Genomic DNA, 20,887 nt, shown 5'->3' with positions numbered 1-20,887 from the left:
TTTTTAATTATTTGTATTCGTTCCTCGACGTATCTTCAATGCACATCTTGCTATCTACCCGACGCGTGGGCTCTCTGAGTTCGGACGGCCCTGAGCGCGCGGTAGGCGCGTGCCGTGATTGGTCAGTGTTTTTCGTTAATAATTCAAAAACGAAGCCCCATCCGTCATTTTTGCAAAGGAAATTGTTGTTCAGAATCGGCTCAGCTACCTCCCATTGCCGGTCCTTACACTAGTTGCGGGACACACTGTATTTATATAATTTTTATATTAATAATATTAATTTATTTTTGTTCAGGTCGAGTCAGTCGATTTGGCGCTAAAGATCTTGGATAATTCACAAATTAGGGGGAAAACGTTGTCTGTTCAGAGGGCAAAGTTTCAAATGAAAGGGAATGCCTACGATCCAGCCTTGAAACCGAAAAGGAAAAAGAAAGATAAAGAACGACAGAAAAAGATCCACGAAAAGTGAGTACAGTTGGTTTGTCATTTTATTTTATTTATTTTTAGTATTTCTATACTCGAGTTGTTATTTGCTAATTCTTTCCCAAAAATGAAGGAGCCAATTATTATATCAATATAACTAGATTCTGTTTCATTTTTTGTTTAAATTTTATTATTTTATTAGACAAGTTACATCAGTGTGAACAAACATATTTACAAATTTGATTTTTCGGTTACAAAAAGTTACTTTAGTGGGTGTAGATACACATATTTTTGCATAATTATTCCAGTACATATGTAATATTATTAAATATTACTATAATATTATTTTATTTTATTATTAATTTAATTCACTATTAAAAAGAATAGATTACAGTATGATTTTGTTATTATTTGAAGAGAAATCCATTCATTATATCTCTTGCATTAGATCGTTTATGTTTCCTTTTTATGTAGAGTGGAACACATGTGTCACAAATCGATCAGCATTTTAATTTTTTTTCTCCAGTCATCGCTCGAAATTATGTACCTCTGAGCGACGTGTTTCAAAGACTAAACCAGTTTGTAAAATCATTGGTTATGTTCGATTTACTGGTCAGTTAACGTCTTAATCGCTCTTTCCGATTACATCTATCTGGATTCCACATTCCTTCCATCGTCATGATAAATTAGTCACACCACAATTTAAGTCTTAGTTCAACCCTTTCTGGGCTACATGCGATTATAGCTTGATCAGTGCTTACAGGCATTAAATATATTCCTCATTTCATTTCTAAATTATTAAAGAATTGCAAGATAATAATAGCTATCTGTAGTTTTGTAGATTCTAAATTTATTTATTTATTTATAGGAAAATTACTCTAGTATACAAAGGTAGAAAAACATTAATTAAATTAAAATTAAATAAAATTAGATGGAGCAATTGTAGGAACAGAAAAATTAAGAGATTTACTATGTTTATTGACATTGATGAAGACGTAATTAAGACAATTTCAACGACTATAAGATGTTCTATGACTACCAATAATCTATGTATGAAAATAATTTGGCATTTTAAAAATATTCTAGGATTTGTTTTCGTATTATATGTTTTGCAAAGTTTCTGTTCAGTGTTCTATCCAATTCTATCAAATAGTACTATATTTAATTTCTCATGTTACAGTAATGATTCGTAAAATGAACTGAGACGTGATTCGTAATTTGAATATTTCTGTCCAGTGCTATCAATTCTATAGAAACGGTTCTAGCTTGAATTTCTCATGTTACAGTAATGATTCGTAAAATGAACAGACGTGGTTCGTAAGTTAAACGTTTCTGTTCCCCTTAGAGCCAGCGAAGCATAATGATTCGTAAAATGAACCCGCAGACGTGATTCGTAAGTTGAACATTTCTATCGAGTACCATCAATGCTATAGAAACGGTTCTAGCTTGAATTTCTCATGTTACAGTAATGACTCGTAAAATGAACAGACGTGATTCGTAAGTTAAACGTTTCTATTCCCCTTGGAGTCAGCGAAGCGTAATGATTTGTAAAATGAACCCCCAGACGTGATTCGTAAGTTGAAGATTTCTGTCCAGTACCATCAATACTATAGAACCGGTTCTAGCTTTACTGTCTCACGTTACAGTAATGACTCGTAGAATGAACATACGTGATTCATAAGTTAAACGTTTCCCATTCCCCTTGGAGCCATCGAAGCGTAAAAGACGACATTTAAAAAACGATACGAGCCGAACGAAATACGAACGTGCCAACATGTCGTGAATAATGTTCATTTTAAGAATCATCACTGTAATTGGAAACTGGGACGTGCATCCTCTCGTTCGACGGGCGCGAATGAAGAACGATCAAAGAAAAGCCATGTTTTTCCCATCATCTGGAGGAACCTGTGAAAAGAGCGAATTCTCACGCTTGGTTTAGGGCATTTACAGCGTTTCTTTTTCATTCACGCCGGTTCATTCATCTTTTCCCGCCGTGGCAGTCGTCTGAGAATGCAGCGTATCATATGTTACCGCTCAATCTCCGGAGAATCGAGATACGCTTCATCGTTTCGTCTCGATTTACACTGGCTCCTTCAGTCACCGTACACTCACGGTCTGGGCAAATATTATCCAGTGCTCTTTAAGGGTTGATTTACGCCGACGATTCGCGTTACGCTCGTGATCCGGTCAAACATTATCCAGTCCACTTTTATCCTCGCGGAACGTTTTATGCTCTCGTGCTTGCGAGATTGGCGTATTATATCGGGTTGGTCCATAAGTTCGTACGGTTTTCATTTTATAATGAATGTAACTCGTAACATTTGTTTATATGTATATTAGGGTGTGCAATAGGTGCATTCTTCCTTTGTTGTTCTCATACAAAATATAATGCAGTTTACTATAAAATTAAAAACAAGAAATTGATTTTTATTTTTAAGATAAATAATTTTAATAAATATTTTCGAAAATATATATTTTCCGAGGTATTGTTAGATTGGTCGTGGAACAATTGTGAGGTACTAAGAGGTGAGGTTAATAATATAACATAATAATAATATGTATGGAGAGTAATGTATGCTCCTACCAGTATTTTAACAAAGTATGGAATTATAGTTATGGTACTTTTAACATTTTAATAGAATTATAATATACAATTATTTTTGGTTTTATCTTTCGTTTCGTTTTTAACGAAGTTTGAAATAATAGTTATGGTATTTGTACTCTTGAAAAAAGAAATATGTATTAGGTTGTATAGTAAGTCCGTTTATATTTGTATAGTAAGTCCGTAATATCAAATGTTGCCAATTTTTTATAGAACTTATTATATCAATGGTATATTTATGTGCCATTTTGTTCTGTGATCTTTTGCCATTTTTGTTACGTTTGGATTATAAATAATTAATAGAAATTTCCTGAGAAATAAAATAAATAACATAAATAATTAAACTTCGTTCATTCAAAAAGTAACATTTTTTAAAGGGGTGAAATCAAATTTCTTGTAACTGTTCTCAACCCCCGGTTTAAATACATTTTTCACAATTTTTCCATCATTTTCAAACCAAATAGATTTTATACTTTTTGCTCCTGAGGATGTGTAAAAAAATGCCGTGAAAAAATGTTTAACATTGTCCTTAGGTATTGGGTCAGTTAGACCCATACAGTGCACGAAGTTTATTAACAGTTTCCCATATCTCTCATACATAGAACAATCGAAGTGGTCAAAATTCGTAATTTCTAATAAAAATTGTAAAAAATTTACTCAACTGAATTTTTGTAAATTCATCGTAATTTTCTATAAGAGAATACATATATATCTATTGCATAATACATGTTTCCGAGCATCTATCGTTTTAATTTCTTTGGTACAAATAAATACCTAATAAATACTAGTTTTAGTATTAAATAGGATTCGTGAATTTTAACGAGGAAAATGAGTCCTAAGACAAATTTTAAGTTTAAAAAATTGAAATCAAATTTTTGATTTCGAAAAAAATTGTATGGTTTTGGTCTAGCATTATACATGTCTCCAAACATCTATCGTTTTAATTTTTTTGGTACAAATAAATACCTTATAAATCGTAGTTTTAGTATTAAATAGAATTCATGAATTTTAGCGATGAAAATAAGTAGTAAGACAAATTTTAATTTTAAAATATTGTTTGAAATCAAATTTTTGGTTTCGTAAAGAAATGTTAGAATTTTGGTCTGGCAGTGAACGCGTTAAAATACCATTCGACGGGAAGGGAAGGAAAAGAGTGGAAATAAAGTTAGTTTGCATCTCGTTGAGTTTCTTTTACTCCCGATCGAAGGATTCGGTGTTGCTCCGCGGCCATTATGCAAGACTTACGAGTTCAAACCGGATGCCACGAAGCCTCCGGACCAAGTTCGCCGTGGCCAGACTGCTTGGCGTTGGCGGGTTCTGGTAAAAGCAGCTGCGAGACTCGATTACTCACGTCAGGAGGCCACGGCTCGTGCATATAACGCGTCCCGGCGCATCAGCTCGTTGCACTTTCTTCGAGAACGCGAGCAAAAAGACGCCGTTCTTCCACTCTCGTCCGCCAAACACATGCGAGCCTTCCTCGTTGCGCTTCTGCGGTTCTGGTTGTTCCCTTCAACGCCTTTCGGCTATTTACACGGTAAATAGGACTCTCATCAAAGTAGTAGTGGGCGTTCCATCGTTTCTATTCCAAGTTTTTAATAGATTCGAACATTTATTTTTGCTTGAAATCGTTTCAAATATTATTTAAAAACGCGTTTCGAGTTCTTGATCAATTAGAAATATTTAGAAGTTTCTTAAATTGACGGGGATCAATTTTATATATTTGTGGAGAAAACAAAACTCCTTGTAGCAATCTAAATATTTTTTCATTTTATTTTATTTTGATTGCAATAATGAAACATGTTGGCGCAGTGAGTAAAAACAAGCACACCAGGATTAAAAGATATAATATATTTAGTATAAACACATAGTTGGAACAATATGTTGGTAATAATCAACATTAATAAGATCAAAGTATTATCATTATAACACACGCGGCGCATACAGCGACCAAGTTGAGACGATAAGGGCGCCACCCAGCGGTGGGACTCAATAACACGCGTTTTCTTTGTTTGCTTCACGCGCGCGAATTATAACTAGTCTACAAAACATTTATACAAGCACAGATTCTATCGTATCGATTCACTATAACTGTTCACTACAATTCCTTAATTGTTGTTTCGTTATTTATTATTCGTTATTCTTTGCTGGATTAGAATTCCTTAATTGTTGCTTCGTTATTTATTATTCATTCAATATTATTTGTTATCCGTTGCTGGATTAGAATTCCTGAATTATTCCTTCGTTATTCTTTATTCGTTCAATACTATTCGTTATTCGTTTATTCAGATTTTACTGCTTCGTACATATACGAGGAATTTATGAGCGTGTCGAAATTTACTTCGCTGGAAAATAGAACAGGTTCGAAGTTGCACGGAAATTTGATTTCTATCGTGGAGAAATTGCTTGTGTTTCGTGTTTGCGAAAAAATGGAAATTTTTTTCACTGTTTGGAGGAATGTGTGTCGAATGGTTTTTGCATCACCGGCTATGATTACTAAAACTCGGTTGAAATTTTGCGAAACTGATGTTTGGTTTTCAAATTAAAACATAGTATGGACTTCGTTTCACGAATAATTTTATTTTGCAACGACGATTGATTTCTTATTTCGTTTGAATGAAAATATGTTGCAATTTAAAAAATATTCAGAAACAATCACCAGGTGGAATTCACCTGTCGATGACGATAGGAGAAATATTTTATATACTTCATGAATATTTTAGTATATTTTGGAAGTAGCATCTAAGAAAGAAATTTGTAAAATTATGAATTTTTCTTCTTGGTTTTGCTATAAATTTTCCCAATTCTGTTACTAAAAAACATTATATAAATTCATAAAAATGTTAATTGAAATATGCAATAACCGTAAGGATTCTCGTTGGAAGATCGTATCGTAAATTCGTTGTAAAAAAGAAAATATACATTCTTAATGAATTGAGAACAGGTATTTAATCGAGAACGAAGCAGATACGCCACATTTCTGAACAGTTATAAGGGATATTAAGTTTACTCAAGTCGGTGAAATAGCATCAAGAATCTTCGTCGATTTGCAATAAAACGAGTATCGAACGGTAATTCCAAGTATTTCGAAGTAAATTCACCTTGCAGCATATTCACGTCGTTTCACGTTCCCTGGTTCCAACAGATACACCATTAACGTATCTTTGAAACACGCCCAGAAACGTTAGAGTACGTACAATCTTTATCTATTCGCGATACTGACAACTTGGCCAACACACGACAGTTTTCTTCGCTACAATTTCCAGCATTGCAAACACATTTGAAGTTTATATCGTTTTAAAAATCGTTCCTGGTCGAATAACGCGATAGTAAAGTGTGTTAAAAAATTGCATTTGCATTCGCGGACTTGTACAACACCTGTAAGGAATTTATAGTAAGGAAAATTGGTGTTAATACATATTATCCAGAGCAATTTTTTTAAAAATTGGAACGTTTTGACTACTAATTTTGATCCTCTTTGCTATTAAAAATATTAAAAATTTTTATGGAATTTTTGAAAATAAGGAATCTATTACAGGGTGTTTGGTCACCTCTGGGAAAAATTTTAATGGAAGATTCTATCTAGAGGCCACAATAAGACAAAAATCAAGATACCAATTTGTTGATGAAGGCTTCGTTAAGAAGTTATTAACGTTTAAAGTTTCCCCCATATTGAATTTTTTTTCTCGAAAATGCGCAGAATTTCGGGAGTATGTCTATTCATCAAAAATGATTGTAATTGACCCCGGCAACCAAAAATAATTTTTCTAAAATGATTTCAAATTTTTTTTTCCGCCGAAAAATTTTCCCACCTTCTTGAATTTTTTTCTCGAAAGTGCGTAGGATTTCAAAGTACGTCTATTCATCAAGAATGCTTGTAATTGACCCCTGTAATTAAATGTAATTTTTTTAGAATGATTTGAAATTTTTAATTTCATTTTTTAATAACTTTTTAACGAAGCCTCAGTCAAGAAATTGATATTCTTGATTTTCGTCTTAGTTTGGCTTCTAGAATCTCTCATTAAAATATTTCTCAGGAGTGGCCGGACATCCTGTATAGTATATTTACTTGAGGTAGTATTACTTTACAAGAATTATTTAAAAATTAATTGGAAGCGTGAGCTGATCTTGGATCGCGTAAAATATTAATTTAAAAGTATCGGCTCAATATTTTTGATTTAACTTTTTAAAATGCGCATTAAAAGCGGAGCGAGTCGTGGAAAATTACAGGTTTCGAAAGTGGCTTCTTTAAAAGTTTGGGAAGCCCTGTTTCAGACGATATGAGAGGGAGGAGATTAGAAATGAAACCAATAAATGGTGGGGGATCAATTAGAAGAGGAATGTGTTTCAAATTGATAGTAAAAATAGCAAAGGAGAGAAAAAAAGTATAACTTATCGAAAGCACTTGGTGATTGTAAAATGCAAATATGTAAAGTGCAATTGAATAATTCATTAACGTACTATTAATACGTCTCATTGTATATATTTGCTTTTGATTAGAACAAAGTAAATGCAACAAAGTTGTGCGGCAATTTTATACAGTATCATTTTACAGAATTCATTTTATTATAACTATAAGTTATTCGTAAAGGAAACTTTACTGAAAAATTTAATGTGTTTATTTTTATTATCCCGAAATTATTATTCTTCGTAAAATGCTAGTTTTTTCAAAGTCGTTTTCCAGTGATAATTATAGATAGCGTATGTACGTGGGCTCGTAGCGATCCCCTTTAATCTTTAATGCGATGGCTCGTGGTTCAGTCTTACGAGGATCAATCGTTTGTACAGTGGTGCGAATAATTATAGGTTTAAAGTATCTTTGTTCAGACATTCTAATTTGTGAAAGGGGACTGTGTGTGTATAATTATTGTTTCTCACTGTTGAAACACGCTGTAGTTAATAGACGAGTAATTACCACGAGTTGCACATATCTGATCAGAAAAGACTGATCATAAAACCACACCTAAAGGCTGTGAATAAATACAGAATTTTTCTTCTTTTTCTTAATTTTCCCTGTCTGTAATTTTTGCAATTCTTGTCTCGTATTTTTCTTCCTTTGCAATATTAATGTTCTTTTTGTATCTTTTACTATCACTCTTAATATTATTATGTTTACATTGTTCATTGTTTAGATCTCGTGACTAAATTGTTATTCGAAATTGGTATTTTATGTTTTGTATATTGCAAGGATTAGCTCAAAGACCAACGAGTATCGAAATTTCACACTAAAGTTTGATGCCTAGATGGATATCGGTCTCGTGGCCATTATTTATTTAATTCTCCCGTTCCATACATTTCAATTGGACGGTTAACAATGTCTCAAGGTTAGAAACTCGGGGAAAACAACGACTCTTGTATTCGTAACGTGGTAGATGTACGCAAGAAGAAAATAAGTTACTAATTAAAGTCTCTTGGGAATATTGCAAAATATTCTGTGCAATCTCTTAAGAAACAGAATTCAAACTAATGAATCGAAACAGTGCATACTTGTGTGAAGATATTGCCCACAGTCGTAGGGAATATTTTATGGAAAGTTTTAGAAATATGATTCAGAAATTAAAATTAATAAAAAGTAATAAGCATATTGTAGCAAAGAAAGTTTGTAGATTGGTCTTGTTTTATAATTTTGGCATAATTTTACAAACGGAATCATGTTGTTATATTTTGAAAACAGAAGCAAGAAGGCGTGAGCCTGTAAAAATTTATGCAAAACGTATGGTGATAATGCCGTCGAAGAACACATGTACCGAAAGTGCTGTTTTTGTTTAAAATAAAAAACTTGTTATCATCTGTTTCGCTCTCTGCAAAATTCCCCCAATGGACAAGTTTCTTAAGTGGCCATTAAATTGCTCTTGATTAGTTTTTTACGGACAAACAGAGAGATCTTTATGAACGAGGCATTATAAAACTGCCGGAAGTTGGGAATAGGTTATAAGTTATATCAAAATGTTTATTATTAAATGAAGATATTTCCTACCATGAAAGAATTGCTTTTTATTTATACAGGGTGTTCGGCAACCCCTGGGAAAAATGAGGGATTTAATGAGGGATTCTAGAGGCCAAAATAAGATGAAAATCAAGAATACCAATTTGTTGATGGAAGCTTCGCTAAAAAGTTATTAACAATTAAATCCAAAAATTTCAAATCGTTCTGAAAAAATTATTTTCGGTTGCGGGGGTCAATTACAATCATTTTTGGTCATTACACATACCCCCGAAATCCTACGCACTTACGAAGAAAAAAATTCCTTACCGAAAATCTAATTAGGTGCCTAAATTTTTCAACGAAAAAAAAAATTTTAAATCGTTCTGAAAAAATTATTTTAGGTTGCGGGAGTTAATTATAATCATTTTTGGTGACTAGACACGCCGCCGAAATCCTACCCACTTTCTAGAAAAAAATTCGAGAAGGTGGGAAATTTTTCGACGAAAAAAAAAATTTCAAATCGTTCTGAAAAAATTATTTTCGGTTACGAGGGTCAATTACAATCATTTTTGGTGAATAGACACACCGCCGAAATCCTACCCACTTTCTAGAAAAAAATTCGAGAATGTGGGAAATTTTTCGACGAAAAAAAATTTCAAATCGTTCTGAAAAAATTATTTTCGGTTACGAGGGTCAATTACAGTCATTTTTGGTGAATAGACATACCTCCGAATTCCTGCGCATAACCTAAACAAAACATAATTGTAACACTGTTAGAATCGGTAATGCTTCCCTTTTAAAATAGTTTTTGGTTTCTATCGATCCGACTTTCTGTTTTGGAGATATCGTAATTTAAATGAAGGGGTAATTTTGTAATTCCCACTATCTCTGTCTCCGTCTTACGCGTTGGACCTTTCTCTCGCATGCAAGTCGTAACAATCGTGACCGAGTGACATTGTAATTCCAAGAATTTACTATTTACTCCAAGCATGTACGGTCAACGACCTTGCCAAGGTCGTAGTAGGTCATTGACCTCGCGGTGTAAGGAGTGAAAAGTAAACAAACGCTTCGAACCCTCATATCTTCGGATCTAATTACGCTATCGACTTGAATAAACACTAATTTTAAAGGGTATTTTATCCTCCATCAAATGAATACAACTACTTTTATAATTTATGTTGTTTTCTATGTTTATTTCGATATTTACTTTGACGCTATATACCTAGAGAAGTTTCAGCAAATCCTATTGATTATACGACTGGTGTGCGATAAAACTGGATAATAAATTGTTTAATTGAAAATGAATTTAAATTTGTATACAGGGTGTTTGCTTAATTGCTATGCTCTTTTTCGTAAATAATTATTTTCTCCAGAATTAATTACGGTATCGATTTGAAAAAAAATTCGTTTTCAAGGGCGTTTTATTTTCTATCCGATATTGAGAAATCAATATTCGGGCGAAATAAGAAAACGATCCGGGATTGGGAAAGAGATTGCCTCGCGTTTCGTGAGTGCAAAACGACCGTTAGAGCAAATACTTCCGGCAAAGAACAGCTGAGAAGGGCCCGGTTCGTTCGCAAATAACTGGTTTTCGCAAAGAAGGCCATCGAACTCGGAGCTCTCGTCCTACGACAGATGCCCGTGTTCTCCGATGAAGACGGCAAACATTCGAGTAACCGATGATTACGAGCACCGTGAACGGATAAGGACCGTGTTCTCCATGCACCTTGCGGACTTCGAAGCAATATGTACCGATCGCCAAAGCAATGAGCTCGAAGCTGCTGGACGTGAGAACGATAGTCTACGGCGAGCACTAAGACGACAAAATGTTTCCCACAAAAGTTATTCGTTACGTTGCTGGGAACGAGCTGCAATACTAAAAATTTCGTTAAATCTTTTTGCTTGATAAAAAATTGAGGTCGCCTTGACTTTTTCAATTGGCATTATGCAGTTTTAACGACGTGTTATACAGGGTGTTCGACCACACCTGGGAAAAGTTTTAATGGAAGATTCAAGAGGCCAAAATAAGACGAAAATCCAGAATATCAATTTCTTGATTGAAGCTTCGTTAAAAAGTTATTAAAAAATTAAATTAAAAAATTTCAAATCTTTCTGGAAAAATTATTTTCGGTTGCGGGGATCAATTACAATCATTTTTGGTGAATAGACATATCCCCGAAATCCTGCGCATATTCGAGAAGAAATTCAGTACGGGCGGAATTTTGAACGTTAGTAACTTTTTAACGAAGCCTCCATCAACAAAGTGGTATTCTTGATTTTCGCCCTATTTTGGCCTCTAGAATCTCCCATTAAAATTTGTCCCAGGGATGGTCGAACACCCTGTATATGATTTTTGCATGACTTTTAGTTTAGAAATCTACAATAATTAACCCCTTACCGTACAATAACGAGTCTAACTCGTTTTAGTTTTGGTGTCAAGTTTCACAATTATGAAACTACTCACCCATCATCAAGTCTTACATATTAAAATCAACAAATTTTTACTTTTACAATGTATTCGTAAAAGAAATCTATTCTTATTCGTGGTCATTCCTTGTACGAACAAATTTAAACAAAATTAAATAGTATAGGTTTGACAAATTATTTGAAATTAAATCGTACGTCAAGGGGTTAAGAAAATATGTTCCCTACATTTGGTACAGATGCAAAAAATCAATCGAATGTTTTCATGTTTATTTTTTTGGGAAAAATTTATTTTGAAAGGAGAATCGTCGCCTTAAATAAATTGTAAATTATGTTGCATGAAAAGTTGTTGTCTATAGAAATTATTCATTAATTAAATTATTGTTCATTAGCGGAGCCGTTCTGAAAATTTAAAGGTTTATTTAATTTTCGTAATTGAAATACAATATTTTGAAAGGAGAATCGTCGCCTTAAGTAAATTGTAAATTATGTTGCATGAAAAGTTGTTGTCTATAGAAATTATTCATTAATTAAATTATTGTTCATTACTGGAGCCGTTCTGAAAATTTAAAGGTTTATTTAATTTTCGTAATTGAAATACAATATTTACATTGTGAATGTATAGACCGCAGTTTGAAAGAGTGACAAATTTTAAGTAAATATGCAGCAACCTGAATTAATTCTGAACGTAATAATTAACGAGATACTTTGCAACAATTTGCAAAAATCTGCTTCGAGAAACGTCAAGTTAATATTAGGATTTGTGTTGGTAAAGTCTGTCAAGTAAATACCGTATACGGAAATCTTTGATAATATTGAATCTTCAATTTGAAGTTGCACGAAGTGCATTGTCGAGAAACCAAGGAAAATATTTCGTCAATTAGTAGATTTTTGGAAAATACATTATTAATGTATTTTCATTTAAAGTTCGCTATTTTTTAAAAATCTGGTATAATTCATACGACATTACATTAAAAAAAAGAAACGAAATTGATGATTAAATTTACGAAAAATATTTCGAAACGTGTCTTTATGAAAACAGTATATCACAGAGCAATTTTCCATATAACGTGTATTTTATCTGTTATTAAAAGTGAACACGATAAGTATCTCACGCTGTATATCATGTTTATTAATTAATTTCAGCCTGTCAGCCAAGAAATGATTTACATTAGTTTGAAATTATTTTTTCTTCTCTTTTCATGTACATATCACGTAATTTGTCTTATTTCTACAACCCTTTGATGCACGAATTATAAATATATTTCCTTTTAAAAATGTCTGTATTTAAGAAACTTTTAACTTCTGTATAACTTAAATTCCATATAAGTTGTATTATATAAATACAATTAAAATTTATTTTAAAAATTCATTCTTATAAACTTGTGGAGTTCATGTACATATTTTATATTATTAGCTATTTAATGGTAGACTGAAATTTCTTTTTTACTCCAAAATTGAGATATGAAAATTTACTGTATGCTTTATGTTTTGTTATATTTTACTCCCGGACTAAATTAGCAACGGGAGCATGATTAAACACGCTATCAGAATTTCGGGTGCACAAATTATCTGCAACTAAGATTTTACGGAGATTTCATTCGCAAATTAACGAGATAACACATTCCATGCGTCCTTACAGCATTGCAAATATTTGTTCTTCACAATACATATATTTTGCTTGCAGTATGTTCCTGTGTCCAATGTATGTACACACGCCTCCATAATTTCCTGTTTTTTATCAGTACTTCATTTATGTAAAAAAACATTTCATCACTTTCGTACTATTATAATGTTGTTTGTTAAAAATGTAGTGACAAATGCTAATAAGTGAATTAATCATAAAATACTTTATTCATTCTAATGGTATTTATACAAAAATGTAGATAATAATAAACTTATAGCATCTACGAAGATGTAGTCTAATATATTTTCCTTTTGAAAATTGTGATCTGTGCTATTTTTGTATGAATTTGCATAATTTTTCTTACATAAAATACAGATTCAGTTTCCAATTAAATTTATAATTAGTACAGATCATATTTATTAAAGTAATACGGTAATTAAAGTCACGAACAAATTAAACATTGTGTACACTATAAAAATTAATAAAATATATACAATTTAGTAATGAGAATTATAGTATTATTATTAGTTATTGATTAGAAAAAAATACGTTAACAGTTTGTTAATTGTTCATCGATTCTAATACAAATATAAATTCTAATGTGTCTGATATATTTTGTACTAAATTTTCGTATTAATACAGGAAAAATAGCAACGTATACTTTCGGGTTACATTTTACAAAATTTGATGAAAGTAATGGAAAAATTTCAAAGATATACTTTCGGCATGCAACGAAGATTCAGTGAAGTATAACACGCACGGAACGATATTGATTTGGAGAATGTGTACGTTCTATACAGCGGTAATAATGTTTAAAAACAGCCGCAAAAGAATGTAAACGAATGTAACTAAAAAAGTTTTAAAAGTGACAGTATGAATCTACGTCGAGTTTGATTAACGCACTCGATGGAATAGCATTGATGATCAATGCTTTATTTCTAGTCCGCGCCATGCGAGTCATCAATCAAATAGTATTCACTTGTGAAAATAGCACCTGGTTTAGCTAAAGAAAGGGACAGGCAATCAAGTTCTGTCATTCGACACTGAAACAAAAAAAAGGAAACGAATAGTTGCATAATTAATTATTACGCGACCTAATTATTCCCCAATGCTGGAAAAATGTATAGAAATGTTCACAATTTACAATATATTTTTCAACGATTTCATTTTTATAATTGACCTTCTATTTTAATTAATATTAATTGTTCATCAACTGTAAACATTATTTCTTCTTGTACAAAATTGCTACTCGTATATTTCAAATAGAAAATACATTTGTCATACTGAAATGGACCTTAATGCAACATCGAAACTGAAATACGCTTATTTACATTTTAAATAATACATATTTCTTTCGAATGTTTGGTTGTACCGAGGTTGTACCCTCGGAATTAATTTAATTCTTCGCTAAGTTCTGGCCATAAGGATTTTTGGCGACAGTTTCCGTATTCGCCACCAGGGGGCTACACTCTTTGTCTTTCTCACAAGTGCTCGAACAACCATCTATTTGTACATATACAATCCACGACTGAGTATTCATTGCCCCAGCGTCTGGACGAAACTTTCTTGTTCTTTCAAGTACAAAATCGCTCCTATTAAAAATTGTTCTTAATTGCAGTCTACAATGTACTATGCAATTATACTTGTAAAATAAGTCTAACTTGATCATATATTTCTTAATACAATAAATTTAAAAGTAAAACGTGTTTGCTTGATGTAAGCAAATAATATAAAATTTTCCATTTCATAGATAATTACTCGCCCCCCGAAGAATTCGTAATTTGCATCGTTTATGGAATAAAAATCGGCTTGACACAGATTCAATCGCGGAGCGTCGGGTTTGCTCTCGGGAACAGGTATCCGGTTAATTTTAATTTCAACAGTTAATATAAATACGCACGGTTTACGGCGAATAAATTCCCTCGATAAAAGAAAAAAGGAGATAGGAAAATGGCTGCCACATATGGTAACTCGTCAGGCACGACACTCGTAAATCTATCCAACGAGTGTCCTTCCAACGACAAAGATTTACTGCGCGTATGCGGTACACATTGCGCGGCGTTTCGTGCGTGTCCATTTATCAGTATAATCTTATACGATGGAAAATTATCGTATTTAATAACCCGGCTGCACGAACATGCTCGATAAACCTTCGGTACCGGTGACAGTTTATCGATTTATCTTTCGGATCTAACATCCCTCGAACTTTATTGAGTGCAGCATCGCGACCCGCTGTTTTGCCATCGATATCATTGTCGATTTCACACCCGGTTAATTATGGTAGAAATCACTGAATATTAATGGCGTCTCGACACGAGAGGCGTTCTAATCGGCAACGATACCACCGCTGTCTTAATTAATATTATCTGATCAATCTACGATTAGGTTAATCGACCGCGGGTGTTAAATCCCTAATTGATTGTCCGCGTTGGCGCGGCTAAACTTCGCGCATAGATAATACGCGTTGAATTGTAATTTTCAATTACACGCCTATCCTTGATTTATCGATCCCGCGACGATGTTAAACTTCGGTTATCTCTGCGTTACAGATCCGAAGACGGTACTATACAACTGATTTATGTTTTGGATATTCAGTTTTATTTTTAATTTAGAATTTAACCCGTTCCGGTACCAAATTATTGTCTTTTAAACGTTTGTATTTTTTTTTAAATACGAGAGTAATGTTTTAGAAGTGTTCAACTATCGCATAGTGGATGGTGGGTCAATTTGGACGCGACGAAACTTTCTTTAAGAGTCGTGAGTCAATTGTGAATATTAATTTGTAATAATTAAAATTCATCTTTACTAAAGACTTGATCGTATTTAAATAATGTAGGTGATAGTTTTAATAATATGGTAATGATAATCCAAATAATCTGGTTGTAGCGTGATATCTCTTCTTTTTCCATTTATATTCTTAATCCCTGTTTATTCCGTTCAGGGAATAGGAATTATAATTCAGATTGATATTGGGATTAATATTTTTTTCCATATACATTCCATGGGTTTTATAATTTGGCCCATAAATACCCTATTAAAATATGAAATGTGGAAACTACGATAACGATCTTATTGCGAATGAATGTCCTATTGTGAAACGTTTTGTCGATAGTTTCCATTGAGCATTTCCTGACGTAATCGCAAACTAAATGCATTATTATAGAGGATGTTCGGCCAAGCCTGGGAAAAATTTTAATGGGAGATTCTAGAGGCTAAAATAAGACGAAAATCAAGAATATCATTTTGTTGACTGAGGCTTCGTTAAAAAGTTATTAAAAAATGAAATTAAAAAATTTCAAATCATTCTGGAAAAATTATTTTCGGTTGTGGGAGTCAATTACAATCATTTTTTATCATTAGACATACCTTCGAATTCCTACCTACTTTCGAGAAAAAAATTCGAAAATGTGTGAATTCGACAAAATTAAAAAATTTCAAATTGTTCTGGAAAAATTATTTTCGGTTGCAGGGGTAAATTACAATCATCTTTTTTCATTAGACATACCCTCGAAATCCTACCCACTTTCAAGAAAAAAATTCAGTACGGGCGTAACTTTAAACGATAATAACTTTTTAACGAAGCCTCCATCAACAAATTATTATTCTTGATTTTCGTTTTATTTTTGCCTCTAGAATCTCCTATTAAAATTTTTCCCAGGGGTGGTCGAACACCCTGTATAACTGCGTATTAGTTCTCATTTCAAACTATTTCTAGCATTTAGAGATTATAAACTGTTACAACACAACCCAAATTGCAACTTAAAGTATGTTACTAATATAGTATGTGATTTGAGATCACGTCGAATAGGTTCAAAACAAAAAACATAGCTCGTGTTAACATACACATAAGATAAACACCATTTAGTTATTCTTGATCTTTATTAAGCAGAGTTGTAAACTTTTCTTTTATATTTCGTAATAATATTTTCGTTATATTTTTGTGAGTTACCCTATATCTATTTTCTATTTTCTATTTTTTTCATATTTATGATACTAATATCACTGCAGTCTTAGGTATTTTTCAAACACTAACACAGTTTAAATTATTTTATGACTGCCATTGTTATATTGACAATTTTTATCTGAAAAAAGAAAAAATTTGATAAATTGAAAGTTTAGTTGTAATAAATCAAATATATATTAATTGGGGTTGTATTATTATAAATCAATCATTAATTTGATAAATCCATAAAAAATGATTGGTAATTTAGTGTAAATAGTAATAATTAAATAATTATATATTTCTATTAATTATCAAAAATAAAAACATATGTGATACTTTGTTTGCATTCCTCTTACAATCTCATACAATTATTTTATAGATTGTTATTATAAATTATCGAATAGAGTCGAAGCAATATGGTCGAGAAAATTTTAACAAACCTTGTAAAGACTAACGAACATGTAAATTTTAATTGTAGCTATTAAAATATGAAAAATGATGCGAACCAGCATAGAGATGGATTTAAAGTTCTTGAATTGCTCGTGGAAACGTGGCAGGAGCTCTATTTTTCGCAGTTGCAAAAAGGTTGTATGCTCCAGTTGGAGTGTCATGTCTGACAAATGTGTTAAGACTTGCCATAATGTCGGGAACTTGTCGGGATTCTACCACACGCGATACCGCAAAGTGTTACGGTTCATTAATCTGTCTGGTAAACCAAACTGTATAGTTACGAAGCGATAAAGCACGATTCATGTTCGTCAGACAAATTGAAAAATTGATTGATCTGTCATCGTCTTAAGTGTTTACGATTTATACTTAAAACACTCGCAACTAGCATAATAGCTACGGTAAAAAAAACTAAAAATTTTGATTTTTCAGAAAATTTAGTGTTTCATCGCATTTAGAATTTATCTATTCACAACTTGGAATTTTTAATTATATTATATTTAAAATTCAGTACTGGAAAAGTCAAAAATAAAAATTTTTGGAATGTAAATATTACGATTTAATAAAAGTACACAAAAAACACAATTCAATAGAATAGAAATTGTTACTAAATTTATTTTTACTTAATATTTGGAGAAAATGGTTAATGAGTATTTCCAAAATAACTGTGCTTCAGTATAATCTCTTGTTCCTCTATTTTACGAAAGCGTACACGTACAAGCTGCTTCATATTTAAGACAAAGCTATGTGTGGTTATTGTCTCTTTGAAAATTCGTATCTCTACTTTAAATGCAAATTAAATTTTGAGTCGTGTTATTTCTTGGAACGCTGTACGCCTTTGTTTTAGTGCTCATAGTATTATAAAGTAATCTAGTAATTTGATGTAAATGCCAAGCAAATGTTACATTAGACCATTTTGCCGAACGAAATTAAAAATTTTTAATAATTTTAAAAATTAAAAACTTTTAATAATTTTTACTGAATTTAAATAGTTTCATATTTTTCAACTTGGAGATTTGTCTACATTGTTTTTTAAGGCCTAGCAATAAGTATGAAGAATAGTAGCAGGTTTGAGTCACCTTGGAATTTATTTCACACGATATAATAATACCTTAATAATAATATTTATTTTAATTTGTTCGTTTGTACTGTGTTGTCAATTCGAAATGTGTATTATTTTGAGTTATATCGTTTAAATAATTTAATAATATTTGATATAGCTGAACATAACAATAGCAAATTTATTCATTTCACATTAATTTCTTTTTTTATGAAAATTTATTTTTTAAAAAAATTTGATGTTCATACAAGAATGAATTTCTACTGTGGATTAGGTTATTCGTGACGTCAATTTTTTGTTACAGATTATTTGATTGGAGACCTGAGCGCCCGTTGGGCGAGCCGCAGAAGCACGAAAGAGTGGTAATTATAAAAAATCTTTTCTCGCCGGAGGACTTCGATAAAGAGGTCGCGTTATTACTGGAATATCAGCAGGATATCAGGTCCGAATGTCTAAAATGCGGTGATGTCCGAAAAGTTATTATTTACGACGTAAGTACCACGTATTATATTTCATTTTACGCAATCGAAACTGGTTTTATTACAATTTTTCATAAAATTGACCAAAAAACAAAAAAAACTTACTTATGCAATTAATTAAAGAGATTTTCTCTTATAGTATAAAAACATATTAATTTGTGTTCAAAATATAATTAAACATAACACATTTCTGAAGTGCATATAAGTAAATACAGTTTGTGTAATATTAAGAATGCAATTTTAATGCATTTAATAATTTCAATGCACAATACAATTAAATAATTATAAAATAATATTGTGTCTCCAACTATAAGAAATTACAGAAATAATCATTTTTACATATTGCATTTAGAAACAGAAAATACATAGCATGGAACATGAAAAGAAAAATTAAAATATCAGTTTTTTAAACAAAAATTCTTCTTTTCATTGGAATTAACTTTGTACCGTAAATATTACAAATTAATGCGGAAACCTAAGCTGATCAGAAACGTTATTATTCAAAACACGCATTTGCACGATTTGTTTGCTTTAATTACGTAATCTAGATTAACACTTTGGTGTGTGTGACTTTAATTATGCAGACTAAGGGGGACAAACTTTTCTTTTATACTACGAGTAATAAAAAGTTGTAATCGTACTCAAAGTCTATTAATCGTCCTAATGCAGTATATTCGGTTGAACGTAACGAGCAGAGCGCATTAGGGTCACTCGTTATCTCTATTCCGCGTGCTCCGTTTCGCATAGATTATTGCATCGTTGACGAGTTTTGACATGGTTACGAAAGCTGCATGCATATGAATACGTACATATAGAGCACACATATCTACAGGAAGAATCTCTTTTGCAGTTACAGGATAAACAATTTTTAAATTATGCCAGACTTTCCATTCTTCTTTAAATTTATTAATTTAAATGTTATGTTGCTTTCCTTATTGAAACTAATTAAATTTGATGTTCCACCCAGGCATATTAAAAATATACTTGTGTTTTACATCAACTTATAGCTCTGTGGATCTAAATTGTCCTTCGTTAATGCTTATTAGACTCTAGATTAGCTCATATTTCTCATAGTTGACTGAATGTATCACACTGTGTACTGTTGTAAGATAAGATGATGGCACGATCACGTAATCACTTCTTAGGTTCTCGATTGTTATTGGGCAAGTCGAGCACCAATCAAGAACCAAGAACCTGAAAAGTAGACGAGATTGAGTGATGCGTGCGCATGATTCCGTTTGTTCCATGCGTTGTTTAGCTTGTGGGTACCAACATCTCGTCTCTCGATAGTACAATATACTGTGTGCATCCATATGCTATATAAGTAACTATAAAATTACACTACTTACAGTTAATTATTGTAATACGATTATTTTTTATATGTTCATGAAGGTTATAAATCTGCGAATATCAATAATAAATTATATATGCCTTCGAATTAGGTTACAAAAGTTTGTCTTAAAAATCTAATTTTACATATACAGTAGAACGGTTATCTGAATATTTTTTAATACTTTTAAACATTCGAAATTGATGTTGCAAGCAATTTACAATTTTTTTTCTTGATATTTTCTTAATATTCTTTTTGATGCTGAATATAAAAAGCATGAAATACGAGAGGTGGTAAGAATGACACTGTACCCAATAAATCCATATGCTTTACAGTGAACTACAAACGTAAACATTCTCCAATAATTACACCCTATAGCTCAGAAATCACCACACTTGCAGCTATTATTATCACTTAAAACCTTGGAGTTATTTTCACATCGAAACCAACAATTACCGAGCATATCAATTATAATATAATGTTGCTTCCAAATTGGTTAAATTTCTTGAGTGCATAATCACGTCTGTAATTCGCAGACTAAAGATATTATATAACGCTTTTGTGTTTCCATATTTTGAATCTACCTCTCTTATCTGATCTCTATGTATTGCACGTCGAATTTAATTATG

At 31.9% G+C, this 20,887-nt stretch overlaps 1 protein-coding gene across 1 annotated transcript in view; it reads left to right on the top strand.

The window, feature by feature from the left end:
- Positions 1-20,887, top strand: part of LOC122400463 (HIV Tat-specific factor 1 homolog) — a 114,650-nt gene that overhangs the window by 86,360 nt on the left and 7,403 nt on the right. Inside the window, exons 4-5 of the mRNA XM_043401950.1 lie at positions 296-465; positions 18,754-18,940. Coding sequence (XP_043257885.1) covers positions 296-465; positions 18,754-18,940 — 357 coding nt within the window. The remainder of the gene's footprint in view (positions 1-295; positions 466-18,753; positions 18,941-20,887) is intronic.

This window comes from Colletes gigas, unplaced genomic scaffold, assembly GCF_013123115.1.
Source record: "Colletes gigas isolate AHSC1104 unplaced genomic scaffold, ASM1312311v1 Colletes_gigas_Sc00018, whole genome shotgun sequence".
Classification (NCBI taxonomy): domain Eukaryota; kingdom Metazoa; phylum Arthropoda; class Insecta; order Hymenoptera; family Colletidae; genus Colletes; species Colletes gigas.
Note: the sequence above shows the minus strand (reverse complement) of the source record. Positions and strands in the feature narration are given on the sequence as shown.